The sequence below is a fragment of the Pelodiscus sinensis genome, chromosome 12 (genome assembly GCF_049634645.1).
Source record: "Pelodiscus sinensis isolate JC-2024 chromosome 12, ASM4963464v1, whole genome shotgun sequence".
Classification (NCBI taxonomy): Eukaryota; Metazoa; Chordata; order Testudines; family Trionychidae; genus Pelodiscus; species Pelodiscus sinensis.
The window spans coordinates 20,733,882-20,755,540 of record NC_134722.1 but is presented as its reverse complement, the minus strand read 5'-3'; the positions used below and the strand labels follow the sequence as shown (position 1 = coordinate 20,755,540).

Sequence of the window (21,659 nt, the reverse complement as noted above, 5' to 3'; positions counted from 1 at the left end):
TGTCAAAAGGTAATGTATAGTACTATGTAGCTTACAATATTTTTGAGTTATTAAAGCTCTAGAGTAGACCATGGGTGAGCAAGATCAGTTCCGTGGCTGCCCCACCAAACTCACAAAGGGAGCAGCCTGAGGGCTCAGAGTGGCTGGTTGCTCCATCTGCCTCTCTGTGCTGGGTGGGAGGAGAAAAAGAGGAAAGCTTCACATGCTGCCCCCACCCCCAGCACAATATTTCAGCTCCCATTCGCCAGTTCTCATTGGCTCTCCCTGTCCCCAGCACAATTTCTCAGCTCCCACTGGCTTGTTCCAGCCAATGCGAGCTAAGAGATTGTGCTGGGGACAGGGGCAGTGAGTGAAGTCTCCCTCTGCTTCAGAGAGGCACATGGAGCAGCCAACCACTCTGAGCCTAGGGGCTGTAGCAGACAAGGAGCTTGCCTGAGATTCCCACTGGGCTGCTGGCCGGCAGCCATTTAGGTAAGCACCTCCCGGCCAGAGCCTTCCACTAGCACCCCTGCCCCTCCCACACTCCAACTCCCTGCCCCAGGTCACCACCAAAACACTCCACACACCCCTCCACCCCATCTCAACTCCCTCCCAGACCCTTCCCCGAGAAAAGAATCCTCTCCTGTACTCATACCCCTTCCTGGAACCTGCACCCCAATCCTCTGTCCCAGGTCACAACTCTCTTCTTTACCCAAACTCCCTCTAAGATCCCACATCTTCTCCTGCACCACAGTCCCATACCCCACACTCCCTTCTGCACCCAATGCCTGTCCCAGGCCCCATACCTCCTTTATAGACAATTGTGGCCCTTGACCACTTACCAAAATCTTGGAGTGGCTCCCCCATCAAAAATTATTGCCCACTCCTGATCTAACCCAATGGGTCTCCAACTTCATTGCACCACAACTCGCTTCTGACAAAAAATTATTACATAGCTGTAACACACATATACCCCCACATGGCTGAATCCACAGCCCAAGTGTTTCAGCCCTGGGCAACAGAGAGGTACATTGAACTCTGCGGTGAAGGGCTGAAGCCGCAGCCTTACTCCCCACATCTAATGCCAGCCCTGGGCAGCAGGATTTGGGCTTCAGCTTCCGCCCTTAGCCTACATTTTCAGGACTGTTGCCCTAGACAATGACTATAATGAAATAAATACAAGCATAAAATTAAATTAAAATGTTGTATGCTAAGATTAAAGAGACAATTGTGTGTACAACATTTTTTAAAAAGTAACAATCATGTCAATTAATACTGTGTTACAATGCATACAAGTTATGGTGGAACATTCCATTCTTCAACAATTCTAACTTTTGGCTGCAATACACCCAAATTTAGCACAACTTTTTGATCTAATTTGTATCAACACAACTGCATGTTTTGTAATACAAAACTCATACAAGCATTAAGGCTTCTTTTTAGCCTAAGTTGGTTCATCCAAATACTATAATAGACGGTTAATAAACACTAACAATTGTATATACTGTTAAACTACATAGTGTAGACAAACAGCTCTAATATAGATAACAAATTTTCAATACTTCATATGCCAGTGCCCCAAACTTTGTCTTCAATTAGTTCAGATCGCTGTTACTAAAGGCTAATTTGTATACATTATAATTTAAGTCAAGCACCTATGAAAAATACTTTTTCATATTCCTACCAACCATCCATGGCAATAAGAAACAGTAAATAAAATGCGATGTAATTTATATAATACTGTCTCTGAGATTATGTAATTAGAAATATTGGTTTACACTTTTTCTACTTTCTAGGATTAATTTTAAGGATGGTTATTTTAAAAATACACTGTTTTAAGTTAAGGCACCTTATATAGTTAATTTTTTTTCTTAAATCACAAATTATTTTCTCCATTTAATGACGACTACAGATCAAAATTCTATTTTTACAAAATCTTCTTACTTTTTTCTGTCCGTTTTTGGAGAAGATTATGGGTATGCTTCCCAAGGAGAAGAAGGGAGCAGAAGCCATTTTTTTCTAGGTGGCTGGCTGGCTAGATAAATTCCTGTTTGACTTATTTGTAGACTTCTGGTATTTTTTGCTTTATTACTGATTATGTGTTAGGAAACCAAGAGACTTGCATAGGGATATTCATTATTTAAAACTAAATAATGAATAAGCATCTCTGTGTGTCATTGAAGTTCCTTAAACCTCTCAGGAACTGAAAAGTCATGCATGTGAACAGTTTGTCAAAAGTCACAAATCTCCATGAATAAATCACAGTTTGTTATTCCTGACAGAATAATGTTGGGGAAATAAAGCATGCAGTCATATATTTTCTTAAATTACTTTAACGCAGTTCATGTACAGCTCAAAATTAGTGTAACTGAACAGACAAAGTTTACTTTTTCTAGTTGGTAAACATCTTATACCTGTAATGCAATTCTTTTTTTAAATGTACGCCTGGCACAGGAAAAAATATTATTCAATATGCAATTATATGTACCACAAAATTATGCATTGCAAATCTCTTTACTATGTTTTCCTCCTTTGACATTTTGAAAATAAAAATGCTTATAAATTTCCTCTTTGTTTTAGAAAGCATTCTCTAGAAAAATAAAAAGTAGAAGATGGTACACCTTTGGTACAGTGATGGGAGGGACAGTCTTATAATAAGTGCAAAATAGACGGGGTGAAGGAACTTCACATGCAAAATATCATCATCCATGGTAACTTACCTCTATGTCCTGTAGGCTGAATTCCTTTTGATCTTTGAAGTTTGCAGCTCCAGTACTCAGTTCCATCAGCATTTTTGCTATTTCTGGTTTTATTGCTGCCGTGAGTCGACTCGCTGCTTCCATGACATGTTCCTGCACGTCTTTCAGTTGCATAGCTGCCTTTGAATAGTGTGAGTTCCTAAATACACTGCTGAAAAGGTCTGTAAGGAAAGTGCTCGCACGGCAAAACACATTGAGTGCATCCAGATATTTGGAGATTCCCTGCTGGATGTCTGCAATCGGAGTAGTATGGGACACAGGGTGGTTGCAGCTGCCTGCAGCAGCTGAGGAGACCAAAGGGGAAGTTGGGGTAGTGGATGCCAACGGTGCGCTCAGGGTCCTGCCTAGCTCAGGCATTTGATACTGCTGGTGTTGCTGCACTTTTTGCTTGGACCCGCCAAGCAAAAAGCGCCGCTTGTAGTCCATTTTACTTTCCTGTGCACTACAGCAATACATAAGTGAGTAGTTGTCCAAAAATTCCTTGGATTAGTAATCAGTTGTCAAATTCCTTCCTCAGAAATGTAGTTATGTATAGTAACAGTGGAGGACTGTGTACATACGTTTCAGAAAAGGCATTTCAAAAGGGCAGACGTCTGTATAATCTGTATCAGCAGAGAAAAAAGGCAGCAGATTTGCTGACTTAGTATTTTCAATGTTCAGTGCAGCCCTGCTGCAGTTACAAAGTGTACTCAAAAAGCAAGCTGAAGTAACTCAAAAAATATGCTTTCATTTAATATTCCACTCTGTACATAAGATGCACTATGAAGGGAAGAAAGCTAACTCCTACCATTTTCTTGCCAGGACTTTTTGACACCTGATGGTAAAGTTCATAATACGTAAATCATCTTTTAGAAGTAATACCTTAATGGAGATTTCCAACTAGTAATACCAGGAAAAGTGGAACCAAAAAAAAAAAAAAAATCACCGGTCAACAGTGATTGTAAAAGAAGTGCAGAGACTTTTTCCTTGAAAAACCAAGTCCTTATGTCAGCAGATCAAATATCTTCCATGTCTTGACAGATCCAGTCTGTCAAATCAGTTTGTTTGTAGTGTCTCTTCTTAATACTGAAAAGAAAGGGTTTGTTTTCTGAAGACTTTGCAAGTGTATGTTATTAAAAACTAGAGTGTTTATTATTGCAAGCCTTCTCTTCTCCTTCTGTTTGATGAGGTAGTAGTTTCCAATGTAACACTAATAAGTGGTGCTCCAGATTGAGTTTGCCTTCAACTGTAGAGTCTGCAGCAAAAATGCACAAATGTATATATAAGGCCTCTAGGTCATTTCCTGTAAAGGGAAGGGGAAAAAAAAGTTTAAAGGTTAGGAACAATGAGAGGTTTTGTTAAGATGTTAACTCCTACAGTATCCTTGTGCATCAGTACATCTGATTAAAAGGGGGGAGAACCATTTATATTAATTTTTTAAAAAGAGTAACAGTTTAACAAAATTAAATTAAATCCAGAACTACTGCATATTTCTTCATGAACGGTCTCACACTGAGTAGATTTATCTAAACTGCCAAATGTAGGACCTGCCGATCAACAGTAGTACAACTCTACCACTGACAGTTACAGGGGAGAGCTGTAGCATAGGCAAGGCCCAACAGGTTTAGTCACTGTGGATATGTCTACACTGCAATATAAACCCAGAACATGAATTAACAGACACTGGCTTTATTATCTAGGGCTTGTGTATTTATTATCATTTGCAACCCCTAAATAGGAATTGTTGAACCCTGGATCCCAACCTAGGGCTCCAGCATCTACATTGATTGCATTATGCAGGTCCAAGTCCAATCATCCATCCCAGGATTCCTAGAGCCCTTCCAAAATGTGGCAACTTTAGATAGTTCTTTGTGGTACTGCATGGGAAAACTTGACTATCCAGGGGCAGAGAAAGTCAACCAGAAGGACACTTTTGGATGACTCCCAGAGCATAAATCCAGTGGAGCTGTGTCTATCTCCAAAGCAGTAGGCCTCAAACCACTGGTCCTGACTTGACTCAGGCTCAGACTCTCCACCCTTGTGGGATCCTGGGTCAGTAGTTTGTATGTACACAGAAGGAAATTAAGATTGAACCTGAATTCACATGCTGGATTTACACTGCAATGTAGCAGTTGCTCCCACATGCATTTAAGGAAAAGAAGAGGCTGTGTTCCTCACAGTGCCCTGCCTGTGAGGCCAGGTTAGGAGGCATGGAACATGGGGGGGACAGTGTGGGGTACATTGGGCTGCTGGGGGAGATCACAGACGAGGGTTAAGAAGAGCTAGTGAGGGGATAGACTGGGGCAAGGGATGAACTGGGAATGGAGCTGCAGAGCCACATGAGGAAAGGGGGAAGAGTGCAGGGACACATGGGGATAGGGCAGGTGTGACAGAGGGGGGTGCAGGGACATATAGCAGGAAGAAATGGGTAAGTGAGGGCACAGAGAGTGCATGAACAAATGGAGACAGGAGAAGACTGAGTGAAGGTGAAGGGACACATAAGGGTGGGGCAGATGTTCCTAACAGAAAGTTGTTGGGGTTTTTTTTTGGGGGGGGGGGGCATCAGCCAGGTTTGCATGGGAGGGAGCTCCTTAGCAATCCTGCCACCATAAAAATAACCCTCCAAGTTCACACTCAGGTTTACCACCACCAATTTACTGCCCACTCCCACAGTTCCTCCATTACTCCTGACTTCCCCAGCCCTTTGCACTGCTTCTCAGGAGGGCAAGATACAAGTTTCTGTGCTGTAGTTTCAATGACTCATTATTCAAAGTTCTCTATAAATATGCCTATTTGTCAAAAAGCATTTCGTGGATCTTTTTTGTTGTCTGTAACAATACAGACACATTTGCTAACATGTATTCTGAAATAAATTACCATAATAATTGAAATTGCATGATTCAATTGTTATTTTCACAAATAAAATATGCAGAATTTTAAAATATTGCATCCAGAAATTTTAAAATGTTGGCCCAAAATTCCCCCAGGAATATAAAATAAAGATATAAGATAGGGGTGGAAGTGTCTTAAATTTCTTACAGGTACTGTTGTATTGCCACCATCCTGGGGAGGTCTCAGTGCAGGATGTTAGGGGATGCAATGACAGTACCTGAATAAAATATTAAGTGTGGGGTGGAATGCAAAGGGCTCAGGGCAGGAGGAGGGTGAAGGAGTCAGGATTGGGGTGTGTGATGAGGGGTAAGGGCAGAGGGTTGGGTGTGTGTGTCAAGACAGGGTACAATGCCAGGCATGATCATTGGGTCAAACAATAGCTAAACTATTGATAGTTATTAGCCACACTTTTGTTTCTATATAAATAATCAACTTGATAGTGCAAAGACAATATGCTTGCAGCTGCTTTCCTGGAAGCTATAATAGTTATGATTTATAAATGAGAGTCTATGTTTGATTTTATTTAAAATGTTTTTAAACAATTCTGATGTTCTAGTGAATAGCATTTGCATTCTTGAACACATGTTCCTTTTTTCTGTTGGTTCAACTTATATGAAAGCTATATTTCACAAATGTTGCAAAAATATATTTTAGCATTCGTTATAATTTTAAGTTTCCAATATTACTTGTACACAAGATTTTTATTTCTTCATGTGCATATATTAAATTTTTGTGATATACACACCTAACTTGACTGTCAAGAAGTAACTATTCATACACAGAGTAGGATGTCTCCTACCTGAGGAGGAAGAATAGTTCCAAGGACAGTGGGAAGGATAACCTGGTATTAATATAATGATCAAAAAGTATAGTTGTCACCCAAAAGATAGTATTTGTAGAACCATAACCAGCAGTGGCTATCTCTGTGATCCTGAACAATAATCAAGAGGCCACTTTTAAAAACATACATGATGCTAACTTTTTCCATATGTACATTTATTACTGCTTTATGATTCAAATGTTACATTGAAGTATTCATGTGTGTTTTCTGGGATTGTTTTTTAATGTCTTCCAATTCAACATTTCAAAATGCAGCAATTTTTTTTTCTCCTTGTTAGACAAGTCACAGTGCCCTGGGGAAAACTTGATTAAAATGTCAGTTTTCCTAATAGCATGCAAATGTATTGAGAACGAGTGAGTGGGTTATCAATTTGTACACATACTGGATATTTATGTTACTCTGAAAAGTAACATGGTAACATACGATTTGGCCAAAATCTTGGGATTTTTAAGTATTTTGATTTTTGGAACATTTCTCTGCTTTAAGAAATTAGACTAAATCACTTCCACTGTCACATTCCCATGTGCTAGTTCAATGCTTTGAATATGACATATGTAGATTTTACTTTTCAGAAAGTTTTGTTGAAGGAGAGGTTAACACTTATATGTTCAGAAAATAAACTGCTTCCTAGCAGAGAATTTAATACTCGTTTCACAAAATAACTTTCATTCTTATTGAATTTTTAAATAGTGCCATCATAGGCATATCCATATGTAAAACCAACGTAAGACCTTTAGGACATCTGGAAGTCTTTAATACTCTAAAATAATCTAATCTTAATTATCAAGAATGCTCCTTATAGTTATTCTTGATTTTGAGCATGTGTGTCAATACAACACATATATATTACACATACCACAATGAAATTTGCAACATATATTGCACAAAATAAAATGGTCTTTCTTCTCAGCCTTTTCCTTCTATCTATAACATTGTTTTCACTTATTTTTCATGCTATTGTTTGTCTGTGAATCCAGTATAACTCTGTAAATCTGTAGGCTCCATATTACAATAGTTTGCACTTTATATCTAGCCAACTCCTTCCATTTAAGAGAGAACTCAAAGGATTTCATTATGACTGTGCAAGAACAGCATTTTAACAGTCAAAAATGTAAATATGCAGTTTGTACTACACTTTGAAGACAATGGTGATATTCATAAAAATGAGCTGGTGGAAGTTAGTCCAGAAAAACCTATTTAACTGCAAATCAAAGTGGAATTTCTTGATGGATGTACTCCCCATGTACCATTACCATAAAAAATAGATTTATAGGTATGGAAATCTATGAGTACAAAAATAAATAAGGCTAAGCATGGATATTGATTGAAGAAGATAGATTTCCATTTAGTCACTTCAATTTAGTACCTAAGCGGTTGTAGACAATTCTAGTGATACTTTAAAAAAGGCTCTGAGTAGTGTTCTGAAACTGATGTGATAGTATTCTCAATGGAGTCTTTTATCTCCTGAATGTGTGGGTCATTATGGTCGTAACTCATAAATAAGCATGAGATGATATGAGAGTCTGGCAATTCATGCACATTTGTTGTAAGTCTCCTAAGAAGCCCACATTTCTAAATGGTGTACTAGAATTTTATTTTACTTTATTTTAGATTTGGAAGACACGTATACCTAGAGACTAAAGGACATTCACCATAGTTTGAAAAATCAAATATGAATGTAACTAAGTTCAACTAACTCCTCAAAAAAGAACACCAAACCAAAAAGAAGGAGGGGGGGGGGAAACACGTACACATCCTGGACCCCATCAGACTACTTAACTCAGGAAAAGCCTGAGCAAACAAAGCCTGCAGCAAGGCCTAAAGGTCAACAAACTGCAGGGTCCAGAGCCTCCCAACGAGCATACCAAGCCAAATTCCGCAATATCTATCCTGTGAGAGCCCAATCAGCCCGATGCTAGTAGACTTATTCGTTTCACAATGATGAAAAAGGAAAATTTGCACACCAATCCCTGCTCCTTCACTCCCAGAACTCAAAATGTGGAAACTATTATGAATGAGCATCTCAGGTGATAGAGTTATTAATGTGAATGACTGGCAAGGCAGAGTAGGAAGAAAAGGTCTTTGGATCAGATCTAAAACAAGTAGCAGCCAGGATCCAAACCTTAAGGCTTCTTAGATTAACACCTAGAATTCTTATTAAAAACAAGTTGGTGGCTCTGGAAATCTATGGTGTCTACAGCACTAGTGTAATAAATTCAACATGAGAAGAAACAGTTACTAACCTGTTTCGTAACACTTGTTCAACATGTGTTGAAGTGGAATGGACATGTATATGTTTGTGTATGTCCAGTGCACTGTTGGGAGATTTTTCCCTTAACTGTACCTGGTGGGGAATTGCATACACCCTCGGTGGTCTTTCACTACTAAAAGTGCAGAGCCATAACCAACCCACTCAATTCCTTTGTACTGGACAGACTCTGGCAACATATATTTAAGAACAACAGTTATGGACTAGGTTAGTAACCATTCCTTCTTTAAATGACTGCACATGTCCATTCCACTTCAGTTAATTCACAAGCAGTTTGATCTGGAGGTGGATCGGAATCTACCTCAGTAATGACTAATGGACTACCTGCCTAAATCTGGTATCTTCTCTAGATTTCCAAGAGAATAATGGGAGGAAAGGTATGCAGTGAAGACGAACTTACAATTCTACAAATGTCCAAAAACATCACTAGAATAAAAGCTTCAGAGGAGTAGCAGAGTTAGTCTGTAACAGGAAAAACTTAAAAAATAATAAATAGTCTGGTAGCACTGTTTTTAAAGCCTTTAAAGTGCTACCAGGCTAGTTGTTGTTTTTTAAGTTTATCACTAGAATAGAAAGGCAGCAGAGGCTGAGCGAGAGCCAACTGAATGCGCTAGGCTCCCTGTTCAGAGAAGTTACATTGGTTATTTCATAGAACAAATGTACACAAGGAGAGCGCCATCATGAGATTCTTTGCAAAAAGACCAGAAGTCCCTTCAAGTTGTCTGCAATTGCCACAAACAGTTGCAAGGACGAATAAGTCCTATCCAAGTGATACACTAACACTCTCCTTTATGAGCATTAGGTTTAGGGAAGAAAGTTGGTATCTCTCTCACATGACAGATGTGGCAGTCAGACACTGTTTTATGACTGTCAGGTGAAGGACCTCTGTGTTGAGAAAAGGTTGCAACTGTAGTCCTGTGAGATCATGAAAAAGGAGCCTCTTTTTGCTAGAATCTGGGAATGGGTGACAGGGGATTGATCACTTGATGATTGCCTGTTGTATTCATTTCCTCTGGCATTGGTCATTGGACCAGGATATTGGACTAGATGGACCTTTGCGCTGACCCATTATGGCTGTACTTATGAGCAGGGCTCGACAAATAATGCCTGTGGCGAGTAGATTGCAACCCGGAAGAGCCAGGATCGGGCGATCTGCATGTGCGCAGAACCATCTGCACATGCGCAGATCGACGGACAGCGCGGCTGGCGAGCGGGGCTCACCGCGGTTTGGCGAGCCCTGCTTATGAGCCTTTTCTGAGAGGATCAAACAAGAAAAACCAGGTTGGCAAGGCCACATTAATGCTAGGTATATCACTCTGATGTGGTCTTGCTTGATTTTTAACAACTCTCTGGATAGGAGTAGAACAGAAGGAAATGAGTACAGAAGCTTGTCTATCCAGGACAACAGGAGAGAGATCCTTGACCCTGACCTACTTGTGAGGAAAACCGATGACACTTCCTGTTGATTGTGGTTGCAAATTTCCCCATAGATGGAAAATGAACCTAGCTACATCTGAGCAGAGACATGACTTGTGGTGGTTGGTGACCTGTTCAAACAGTCTGCCACACTGTTTTGAACATCTGGAAGGTGGGACATTTTGGGGGGGGGGGGGTTGAGTTGGTGATACAAAAGTCTCACAGCAGCACTCCCTGCTGGCATAGCAGAGACAATCTCCCTCTCCTTTCCCAGTCACATAGAATTTGTTGTTTCCATTGCCTGTAAGCATTAGCAAACTCCTTTCATTGACATGGGAATGGACGTGTGATAAGTGACCCGAAGAGGTGGCGTGAGTTTGTCCCCAGGATTGCCCCCTTACACTTACACTGAAGTTTGAACAGGGGAAACATCCCTATCATCCCATATCTCTGCCCATGGGCTCAGGGGCTTCTGCTTCATGGAGAGCACCAGGGACCCAGGAGTCAGCCCTGCCTCTCCAGGCTTCAGTTTGAGGGAGAGGGTGGACCCAGGACTTCAACCCCGCAGCTCCTGCTTTTAGCCCCAGAGAAGTCCCCAGGGCTTGGGCTTTCAGCTCTGCAGCTCCCCACTTCATTGGCAGGACAGAGGGGGAATACCAGATATCAGAGCTTCAGCCCAGGCGGTGGAGGGATGTGCCAACATCAGGACTTCATCAAACATCTTAATGATGGTGCTGTGTCCCTTCTAAGGTCAAAATATGACAAAGCAAACAATATCAAAGCCTCAACTTTTTCTCTTATTTTCTTGATTATGGAGACCTCTTTTTGGTTCAAAGGCTGCAAGAAATAAAGGCAGGAAAAGGAGGGGGTAGGTGGAATCAAACAGTCCAATTTCAAGTACTATAATTAGTCAAGTTGCCTTGTATAAAGATAGGAAAATCTGAGAAAGCACTTAGGCCATCTACACTCCATCCCCTTGCCCTTCCCTCTATTATGCAGATAAAGTGACTTTTTGCATAAGAGTCTGGTTCCAAAGTCTCCAGCAAATGAATTTAGTGTTAATAATATCTGGAAAGTGATTATATGGATAGTGACATTATAGCCTTAATTTGTAATTTATATCAAAAGCAGAAAGTTCCAATTCTGAATTTTGGGAATCATGGTAGAGTTGAGCTAGCATTTCACTGTTTAGTCAGACTCATGGAATTAGAAGACTAGTCTTGTAAATTTTTTCCCTCCAAAACACAAGAGATACTTTGCTGGGCATTTTCTTCAGATGACATGTGCCTTATAGCCTTATTTTAAAACCTTGTCGAAACAATTTCTATTTGATAGTATTAAAAACCATACATCACAATGATATGTTTATAACCAGCCAAAACAGAAGACTTTTCTTAATGGTTAATCAGTTATTTGACTACTAGCTGGAGTTACCCAGCATTGCTCGGGGCGGGCAGTGGGTTCCTGCCAGGGGTGCCCCGTGTGAGGCGCAGGAGGGGGCGAGAACGGGACTTAGGATGGATGGGCAGCCCAGCTCGTGCCCGGAGCTGCAGGTGCCGAGGGGGGGGGGGGGGAGCAACAACCCCACCGCCCGCCCCGAAACTTTTGCCCCACTACCTGCCGTACCATGGGGCCACACCGGGGCTCCCCTTTCCCACGGTCCGCGGCAAGCAGGTGCCGGGCTCCCCGCCACGCGACCAGGAAACTGCACCGGATCCCAGGCTGCTCCCAGCACCACCGCTGCCTCCCTGCTGGGCTCAGCCCTCTGCACCCGCAACCGCCCTCTAGCAGCGGCCACAAGCTCTAGCCTACCACTCGGCAACCCTCAGCTGCCGTCAGAGGGGAGGGGCCCTGGGCGAGTGACATCATGGGTGGGAGGGAGAAGGGGGCTCCCCAGTCCTGGAGGCGCCTGCGCAGTGGAATGATCTGGTAGAGGTGAGTGGGGCAGCTGCTGCTCACAGCACCGCCCCTACCCTCGTGCCTCCGCCACTGACCTTAGTGAGTGACTGTCCCTGCCACTTCCCCCGGGAAGTCGCTTCTCCCCACACTGCCAAAAGTACCTTAAAACCTTCTGGAGGAAAGGTTACCCCATGCAAAGTTTGGGTGCGGTAGCTCTTATAATGTCCAAGTTATTAGCACACAAACATTCTCCTTTATATATTAGATAAGAAAAATACTGCAGAAGTTTCCTAAATAGCATAGAAATTAATTTTTATAAATATAGATTAAAGTTATTTACATATTTTATATTATTTTTATGTGAGCGTACACATCTGAGTGAGCATTTCCACTAAAAGGGCTGCTAAATCTCTAAGCCATATTTTTAGTCAGACTGTTAGTTAGTGCATTCCCATGGCATGTTTTATAATAGACATGACCTTTAGAAGTTAGGCTCTCCTTTAAAGAGTTCAGTATTGTTACACATTTTAGCTCTTACTTCTGTAATGTAAAAGGATTAATTGACAAGACTGTAGTCTAATATATTGAAACAATGAACTGAATATAAATTTTCTTGAGTCAGTCATTTAAAACTCTTCAGTGAATGACTAGAGATATTTTATGTAGCTTATGAGCACAACAAGAATGGTAGATAAAAGGCACACAGCAAGCCCTGAATATTAAGGTAAGCACATGACTAATAAGAGGAATGTCATTCTTACATGTGAGTAACAGTAAGAGTAGCAGTGAAGAATCTCTCTCAACATATAAGTGCAACTCAATACCTTTTCCCCCACAAAATGAATGCTTCTTCTGTGATTTCATTGTAATGCTACTTAAGATTATATCTTCCACTTTCTCTTTAGACTGCACTGCATCCCAGTGAAAAATTACAAAACAGTGTTATTTCTAATGTGTGTATGTATAACAGAAATAGTTATAGCTGCCAAATATTTCTATGTACAGTAATTCCTCATTTAACACTACAGATATGTTTCAAAAAATGATCGTGTTAAGTGAAAACTTGTTATGCGGGGTCCATTTTCCTATTGAAAATAATGGAAAAGATAGGGGTTGCATTTCAAGCGGTGGTGTCTGTTGGGACCAGGACATAAGGTTGGGGGAGAAAGGGAACTGGGTTACAGCAGGGAGGGGAGGTGTTTGGCTCTGGGGAAGAAAAGTGGAAGAGAGGGGAGGGGGATTGGGTTGGGAGTATGCCTCTGTGATGGGTCTGCTGGGACCTGCACTGCGTCTGGCGAGGGGGGGGTGTCACTGGGGAATGGCAAAGCGAGCGGCAAACCCTCCACCGCTTTGCAGGGAGATGGGGGAAGCCCCGTGCAGCCGCCACCAACGGGCCGGCTAGGGAAACCCAGTCGCCGGCCTGCAAGCGAGGGCGGAGGAGAGGGGGCAAAGCGTCTGGCGAGGGGGAGTCAGCGGGGAACGGCACAGCGAGCAGCGAACCCTCTGCCGCTTTGCAGGGAGGCGGGGGAAGCCCCATGCAGCTGCCTGCATCAGGCCGGCTGGGGAAATTGTGTTATTCCAGGGACAGTCGTGTAATTCAAAAAACGTTCCCTAAAAAAAAAATCGTGCTATCATGAAAACGTGTTAAGCGGGCACATGTTAAATGAGGAATTGCTGTATAAATTATTCACTCTACTTTTGGATATTAAAATTAAATAACACTAGTGCACCAGAAAAATACTAAGCTGAATCCAGAATTCTCATTCTTCATAACAGTTTAGAGTATCTGCTTACTTTGATGTAATCACCTCCCCACTATTTCCCCTTTAAAAAACAAAACAAAAAATCCAGCATCTAGGTTCTCCTTTCCAAGAGATATTTATTATCATTACCTAAATAAGAGTTCTATAATTCTGAGATAACATGTATTCTTTTGAGTTCTAAAAATAAAAAAGGAAAACATCTTATCAGGAAAATGCTGACCTCGGCACATACCTTGGCCGAAGGCCTCATGACAGTTGTGAAACATGAGCTTTTTCTCATCCAGCTAATATAGAAATTCATGTCACCATGCCACAATTCTTGTGTTTTGACAAGCAGACTTTCCAAATGGTTTATAGGCTTACTTGATTTGAATAGCAATAGATTCTCCAGTGAACTGTTGGAGCTTTACCTAGGAAATCAAGTCATGTTTTGTGTCGGAAAGATAGGGATATGGTGATTAGGCCCTTTACATCTTATGCTGAAAATTATGGAATTATCAGAAAGCTGTTTTAATGAAAAATTAAAATGAATGAGAAGTGTATTTTGACACATTACATTTACTAACTTTGGGCCCTGAAATTCTCTGATTGCAAGGATGACTGTATTGATTCATAGTCATTACAATATATGAATAAACACAAAACAGTCTAATGCAAATGTGAGCTGATTTTGATATAAAAGGAGCAAACACAATAGTTTCCATAGGCACCTAAAACTCAGGACATAAAATTACTGCAAATCGCAAATTCATAAAGATTGGTAATTGACAGGTTACTCTGTAATTTAGTTAATTACGATTTCAAACAATTTTTGAGCTAAGTTTTTTATGATAAGCCTTATTTTAGATCAATAGTGTTTTATTACTATCCTTATATTCAGGGCATGGCTAGTTTCATTATGTTAATGAAGTATCTAGAATGGACTTCAACAGCTGATGGAGGTACTATCGGGTGACACAAAAGCCTGAGATTTCAGAGACTAAACCCCTTAAAATAGTAGTTTGCATACCTGACAAGCATGCCTCATTGTTCATTACAAAAAAGCTCCTTATCCCTCATCAGCATAGCACTGTTCTCCTCATTAAAAGATAGGATTTAAAAATTGACACAAACAGTGGAGATTTTAAAAAGCAAGTATTATTTAAGCCCACATAAAACCACTCCAGTACTTTGGAGGACATTGCTCATTAATTTATAATGTTTAAATCAAATTTTGAGCCCAGATTCTAACTATTTAAGAACGAAACAAAAATGAGAAGTGCTCAGTCAGCAGTGTATCACTATTTTGCAAGACCATAATCCCTTCCCCACCCCCCAAACCAAAAAAAAAAAAAAGATTTTTGTGTTCATTTGATCTTTGATTTCCTGCAGATGACTAAAATATCCTTGTTAGAGATGCTCAAATTCTTGCAAACATAATTAATGAAATAATGAACAACAGGGAATAAAAGCTAAGCATTGTAGATCAAGAGGCTTCCTACCTTTTTTTGGCAAGACTATTTTCCAATAAGCTTCACTTCATGTTTCCCAGAACTGTAATAGACAAATCTGTGAGACTTCAATACCAGTCATCGTCATCAACAACCATGGACTCAACGCCCGTTGGTGTCCAATCCCTCCCTCACTATTTCCTTCCATCTTTCCCTGTCCAGTGCAGAGTGGCTTAGTTTCTGTAGACTAGCTCCGCACCAATCTACTATATCATCTACCCATTTTCTGTGGGGTCTGCCTCTCCTATTTGGACCTTCCATTATGCCGAATATCAAGGTCTTAACTTTTCGCTCATTGTTCATTCTGCAGATATACCCGTATAGCTGTAACTTCCATTGCATAACCTTCTGCAGTAGGTTCTCTTTCGGCTGCATTTTCCTATAAAATTCCTCGTTGATGACCTTCTGCATCCACCCTATTCTCAGGATCTTTCTATAACAACTCCTCTCGAACACCAATATCGTTCTCTTCAAATCTTTCGTTATCACCCATGTCTCACATCCGTACAACATTCTGCTAAATACACACATTTTCAAGACGCTCAAGCTTTATTCCTAAGATAATTGCTTTACTTTTCCAGATCTTATCCATCGCCTTCAAACTCACTCTTGCTTTCGCTATTCTAGTCTCTATTTCCTTCTAATAGTGCCTTTTATTAATAGCTTCAGTAATACTGTTTCCTATTTTTACACCAGGGCATTAAATTGTTTTCCTGTGTTCACCCAGTACGTGCACCAAATTGCCCCAAATGTCAAATTTAAACAAAAATATACAAATATGAGGTTGCACTACATGAATTATGAGTGTTGAGGTTATGGTTGCGAACCCCTCCAGAATGACCATGAGTCTCCCGGAATTGGGCTTGATCTTCCAAAAGCTACTGAAGCCAATTCAGGAGATTTTAGGCAGCTAAAAGTCCAGGGCACAGAAAGAATAAGGCAAGCTCCCTACCTACCCTGGCTCTGCCCAGCTTCCGGCATGTCCAGTGCAAAGGCAGCCAGGAGGTCTCTATGAGCTGCCCCCAACTCAAATGCCAACTTTATAGGTCTCATTGGCTTGGAACCATGGCCAATGGGAGTTGCAGGGGTGATGCCGGCAGGCAGGGCACGGAGAGCCAGCTGGCCGCCCCGCGCCTAGGAGCTGGACATACCAGCCACTTTCCATGAACTGCCCAAAACCTCACCCCTTCCCACCTGTACCCTAGTCCCGAGCCCCCTTCTGCACCTAAATTCCCTTCCAGGGCTCAGACCTCTGATATACTCTCCAACCCTCTGCTCCAGCCCTGAACCCCCTCCTACACTCAAACTCTATCCCAGAGCAAGGACGCCAAATCCCCTCCTTCATCCCAACCCCTGTCCCAGGTTCAGCCTGGAGTTCCCTCCTACACTGCAAATCCTTGGTTCCACCCCATTTCCCAGTCCAGAGCCTACGCCCTAACCCTCTGCCCCAGCCCAGTGAAAGTGAATGAGGATAGGGGGCAGCAACCAATGCAGAAGGGAGATGGAAGGAGCAGTGGCAAAGCGCAGAGAAGGGGCGGGGCAAGGCAAAGGTGTTTTGGTTTGTACAACTAGACAGCTGGCAAGTCTAGCTGAGAGAGTCATTTACATTTATTTCTATATTTACATAATTACAGTACAGGCAGTCCCCGGGTTACATACAAGATAGGGACTGTAGGTTTGTTCTTAAGTTGAATCTGTATGTAAGTCGGAACTGGTGTCCAGATTCAGCCGCTGCTGAAACTGATCAGTTTCAACCGCGGCTGAATCTGGACGCCAGTTCTGACTTACATACAGATTCAACTTAAGAAACCCAGGCGTCTCCAAGTCAGCTGCTGCTGAAACTGATCAGCGGCTGATTCCAGGAAGCCTGGGGCAGAGCAACTCTGCCTCGGGCTTCCTGTAGTCAGCCGCTGGTCAGTTTCAGCAGCGGCTGGCTTGGGGACGCCTGGGGCAGAGCAGCTGGGGTGCTGCTGGGTTGCTCCAGTAGCGCGGCTCCTCGGCGCTACTGGAGCAACCCAGCAGCACCCCAGCTGCTCTGCCCCAGGCATCCTGATTTAGCCGCTGCTGAAACTGACCAGCAGCGGCTGAATCAGGACACCTGGGGCAGAGCAGCTGGGGTTCTGCCGGGTTGGTCCGGAGCGGCGCTGCGGGACCAACCCGGCAGCCCCCAGCTGCTCTACCCCAGGGGTAGGCAAGAAAAGCCTGGTCTGCTGGTCAGCAGACCAGGGAGACGGGGGTGGCGGGACCGCCCAAGTCCTCCACGGCTTTGCTCCGTCTCCCTGGTCTGCTGACCAGGGAGACGGGGAGCAAAGCCTTGGAGCACGCCCGCAGCGGGACAGCCCAGGCACGCTTGAGCTGTCCCCCTGCGGGCGTGCTCCACGGCTTTGCTCCCCGTCTCCCTGGTCTGCTGGCTGGGAGACGGGGAGCAAAGACGCGGAGCACGCCCGCAGGGGGACAGCTCAAGCGCGCCCGGGCTGTCCCGCTGCGGGCATGCTCCAAGGCTTTGCTCCCCGTCTCCCTGCAGATCAGGGAGACAGGGAGCAGCTTTTCTCGCCCCGGAGGATAGGGGTAACGGACCGTGGCGCATCTGGGCGTCCCACCGCTCCCGGGCGAGAAAAGCCCCATTCGTAACTGCGGATCCGACATAAGTCGGATCCGCGTAACTCGGGGACTGCCTGTACACCCATTGTGTTTTTAGGAATTTAGCATATGCATTTGTATTTTGCTTATTTTCTTCTTTGGGTGGACTTTGTTTACATGTTCTTTATATTTTCATTTAACTTACTTTGTGATTAAAAACAAGTTAAACATTGTTAATATTAAAAAAGATAATGACGTGTTTAAGAGACCACTGCAATTTTCAGAGCAGCAGCAAAATACTTTCATTTCTCAACAAAAACATAGAGCTTCTTATAAAACTAAAGATATACTTTTTAGAAAACATCCTCATTTTCCATAATTAGCAAAGTGCCCAGTAAAGAATATGAAGGATTTGAAAGTACAGTCATTATAACAGTTGTTTCCTTACAAAAGTATACATGGAATTCAGCTGACATGTTTAAGCAGTAGCATAACTTTTTTAGATCAAGGTGTTAAGCTGATGGTTACAGTACTAGGTATGGAAAGACATAAAGCAATCACTAAAATGTCATTTGTATAAGTGCTAATGTGTTGGGGATGGTTTGTTTAAGAGAGATTAAATGTATTTTGAGTAAAAATCATCATTCTTGAAACTAATTTTTGTTTGCTCCCTCCCCCCCCAAAAAAATCTATAAATATTTACTATTACATTACGAAATATCAAAACCTACATTCATTTACAGAAGTAACAGTATGCTGTATCTGAAAATGCTAACAGTTTGTTAATAAATGTTATTAACTTCACAAAGAAAAAATAACAGTTGATATATGTATGGAAAATGAGTATATAAGAAGGCTTTATCTATATAATCAGAAGTGAATTGATGGTTATACTCTGAAAAGTGATTTAAGTGCCATTATCTTGATCTACAGATCTGCTTTCACTGCATATTCAGATAGCTAACTTTAGTGACACATCTAAAGTTGTACTGTTTTTTTATTCCTGTTCGTCAGTCAACAAGGCCATAAGAGAACATGCTCAATTTCATTATCTTGATTGGTTGATGTAATTGCTATCAAGTTCCCATTAGCACACTCCTGCAAAATAACAAGATTACATAGTTGTAAATGAGGGTCTAACATAGCATTTTGAAAATTTATAATGGTATTTTAATGTAGGGTTGCTAGACCTCTTGGATTGGCCTGGAGTCTCCCGAAATCAACCTTGATCTCCAGATGACTACTGACAGAAATCTGGAAGATTACAATATGCCGCTAAAAGTCCAGTTGGTGGTGCAGCAGGGCTAAAGCAGGCTCCCTACCCACCCTGGCTCCGTGACACTCCAGGAAGCAGCCAACATGTCTAGCTCCTACGTGCAGGAGTGCCCAGTGGCTCTCCATGCTCTGCACCCACACCCGAGCCCAACCAATGGGAGCTGCGGGAGCAACGCAGGCAGGCAGGCATAGCACATACAGAGCCACCTGAGCCTAGGAACCAGAGGGACAAACCAGTTGCTCTTAAGAGCCACACAAAGTAAGCACTGCCTGGCTGCAGCCTGCATCCTTCCCTCCTGCACCCCAACAACCTACCCCAGTCCTGAGCCTGCACCCCCTCCCACACTCCAAACCCTTGGCCTCAGCTGGAAGCCCACCTGGACCCCAAAACCCTCATCCCCACAGTTCCACCCCAGAACCCACACTCCCAGCCAGAGCTTTCACCCCCTCCCTGCACTCCAACTCCCTGCCCCAGCCTAGTAAAAATGACTGAGGGTGGGGGAGAGCAAGTGACAGAGGGAGGTGGGATGGAGTGAACATGGGGCAGGGTCTTGGAGAAAGGGTGGGGCAGGGCAAAGGTGTACCACAGGCTGAATATTCTTTAAGCTTAAATTATTATTTATTGAGTTTGCTGAAAACTAATATCTATAGCAGTGGTCACCAACCAGTAGATCGGGATCTACTGGTAGATCTTGGAGACTGACAGGTGATCCTGACAGGTATGGCCAGGAGGCTATCTAGTGCCAGCATTTAGCTGCCTCTCCCCACACTGCTGCGCAGCTCCTGCCCTCTGCTTGGAGCTGTCCCCTCAAGAGCCTTCTACTTGCTGGGCAGGGGAGGGAGAGGAGAGTGCTGATGTCAGAGTGCCCCCCCCCCCCCACTATGTATCCCATCTCCACAGAGCAGAGAAGGGACACAATAGGGCTTGGGATGGAGGGAGTTTGCTGGCTGCTTTGGGGAGTGATGCAGGGCCAGGGCAGTGGTGAGCCTAACCTTAGCCCCACTGCACCATCACCCAAGAGCCACCTGAGGTCAGCAGGGCCCAGCCGGAGCCCACATTCCAAAACCCTACCCCAGTCATGAACCCCCTCCAGCATCCCAAGCCCCTGCCTTAGCTCTGAGCACCCCTGCATCCCAACACCATCCCAGAGCCTGCACCTAGAATATCCTCCAACACCCCAACTGCCTGCCCCAAGCTCAGCTCAGAGCCCCTATCACACTCCAGATGCCTTAATCCAAGACCAGAGTCTGCACCCCAACCCACAGCCCCAGCCTGGTGAAAGTGGGGGAGGGAGGGAGGATGGAGTGAGCAGGAGTGGGGCCCCGGAGAAGGGGCACAAAGGAGGCGGGGCAAGGGTATTTGGGTGTGAGGTAGATCTTTGATTGCACTTAAATTCAAAAAGTGATCTCATGCTTAAAAAGGTTGGAGACCACTGATCTATAGACACATAACTTCAATGTTACTAGAACGATACATGTACACCAGATGGGGAACCTTTTTTGGGTCAGGAGCCACTAACCAACAGAAAATCAGTTGGGGGCCACACACAGATGAGAAGCTGAAGGGGGGTTGAAAAGCTAGCATGGACTCCCCAATGGTGGGGGGAGCACTGAGTCTTAGGGCCAAACAGAGGTAAGCTGAGGGCTGCATCCGGCCCCCAGACCTTATGTTCCCCACAACTGATATACACCAACAAAAGAATACATCTGTATATCTAATCAGTTAAAGTTTTATGGTAGCTCTGTTAACATTCCAATATTCATTAACAAGGTTTTTATATTTTTTCTTCGTCTCCTTTTATCTGATACCAGTTGACATATCAAGTACAGTTTAAATACAATACTTTGTCAGCATTTAAGGCCAGGTCTAGACTAGAAAATGTTTGCTGATATAGATATTCCAGCAAATCCTCCTCATGAAGACACCATTTATACTGGCCAAAATAAGCCTCTATTGCAACATCTTATACCAATTCCCTCTAATGAAATATGCTATAGGGCCTACAGGGTCTACAGTAAAAAAGGGTCAACAGTAGAGCTTTACCAGTTTAAAAAAGTCAGACACACACACCACAACTAAAGTGACATTATGATACTAACACAAGTGTCAAGTATGCAGATCTGGCCTAAACTGTATTTTTAAATTGTTAAATAAAACTGGATATCACTTTAATTGTTAAATACAACTAAAAATAACCTTTTAGCCACAAGGATTATTAGTTTTGCACCAAAAGCGCCAAATCACAACTGCAGTCACCATACAAATGCATAGACAGGTTTCTTCTCTCTAGAGAGAGCTTACAACAGTAACAAATGATCAGAGGAAAGAGGATACAACACACAAGAAGAGTAATCAAAAAAATTTTAATTCCCTAACTACTCTTCATCTTTGCCCTTATTAGTGCCTTTTCCCCCTTCCTCCCACAGGCTACAGACCTTGAGGCAACCTTGTTCTATTTTTTTCCCCCCAGAGACCAGAGAAGGCTCCATGTCTGAAACATAAGCTCTAATCTTATT

The 21,659-nt window shown here is 42.8% G+C and overlaps 1 protein-coding gene across 4 annotated transcripts in view; it reads right to left on the bottom strand.

Annotated features, from left to right (window-relative positions):
• Positions 1-21,659, bottom strand: part of GARRE1 (granule associated Rac and RHOG effector 1) — a 99,025-nt gene that overhangs the window by 50,466 nt on the left and 26,900 nt on the right. For 2 of the 4 annotated variants that reach the window (XM_075940084.1, XM_075940085.1), the window contains exon 2: positions 2,700-4,020. The exons of 1 other annotated variant lie outside the window; for it this stretch is intronic. In XM_075940084.1, coding sequence (XP_075796199.1) covers positions 2,700-3,194 — 495 coding nt within the window. In that variant the 5' untranslated portion in view covers positions 3,195-4,020. Of the gene's footprint in view, positions 1-2,699; positions 4,021-15,278; positions 15,331-21,659 lie in introns of those variants that run through there. One more of the 4 variants, XM_006130561.4, reaches the window with a different exon arrangement.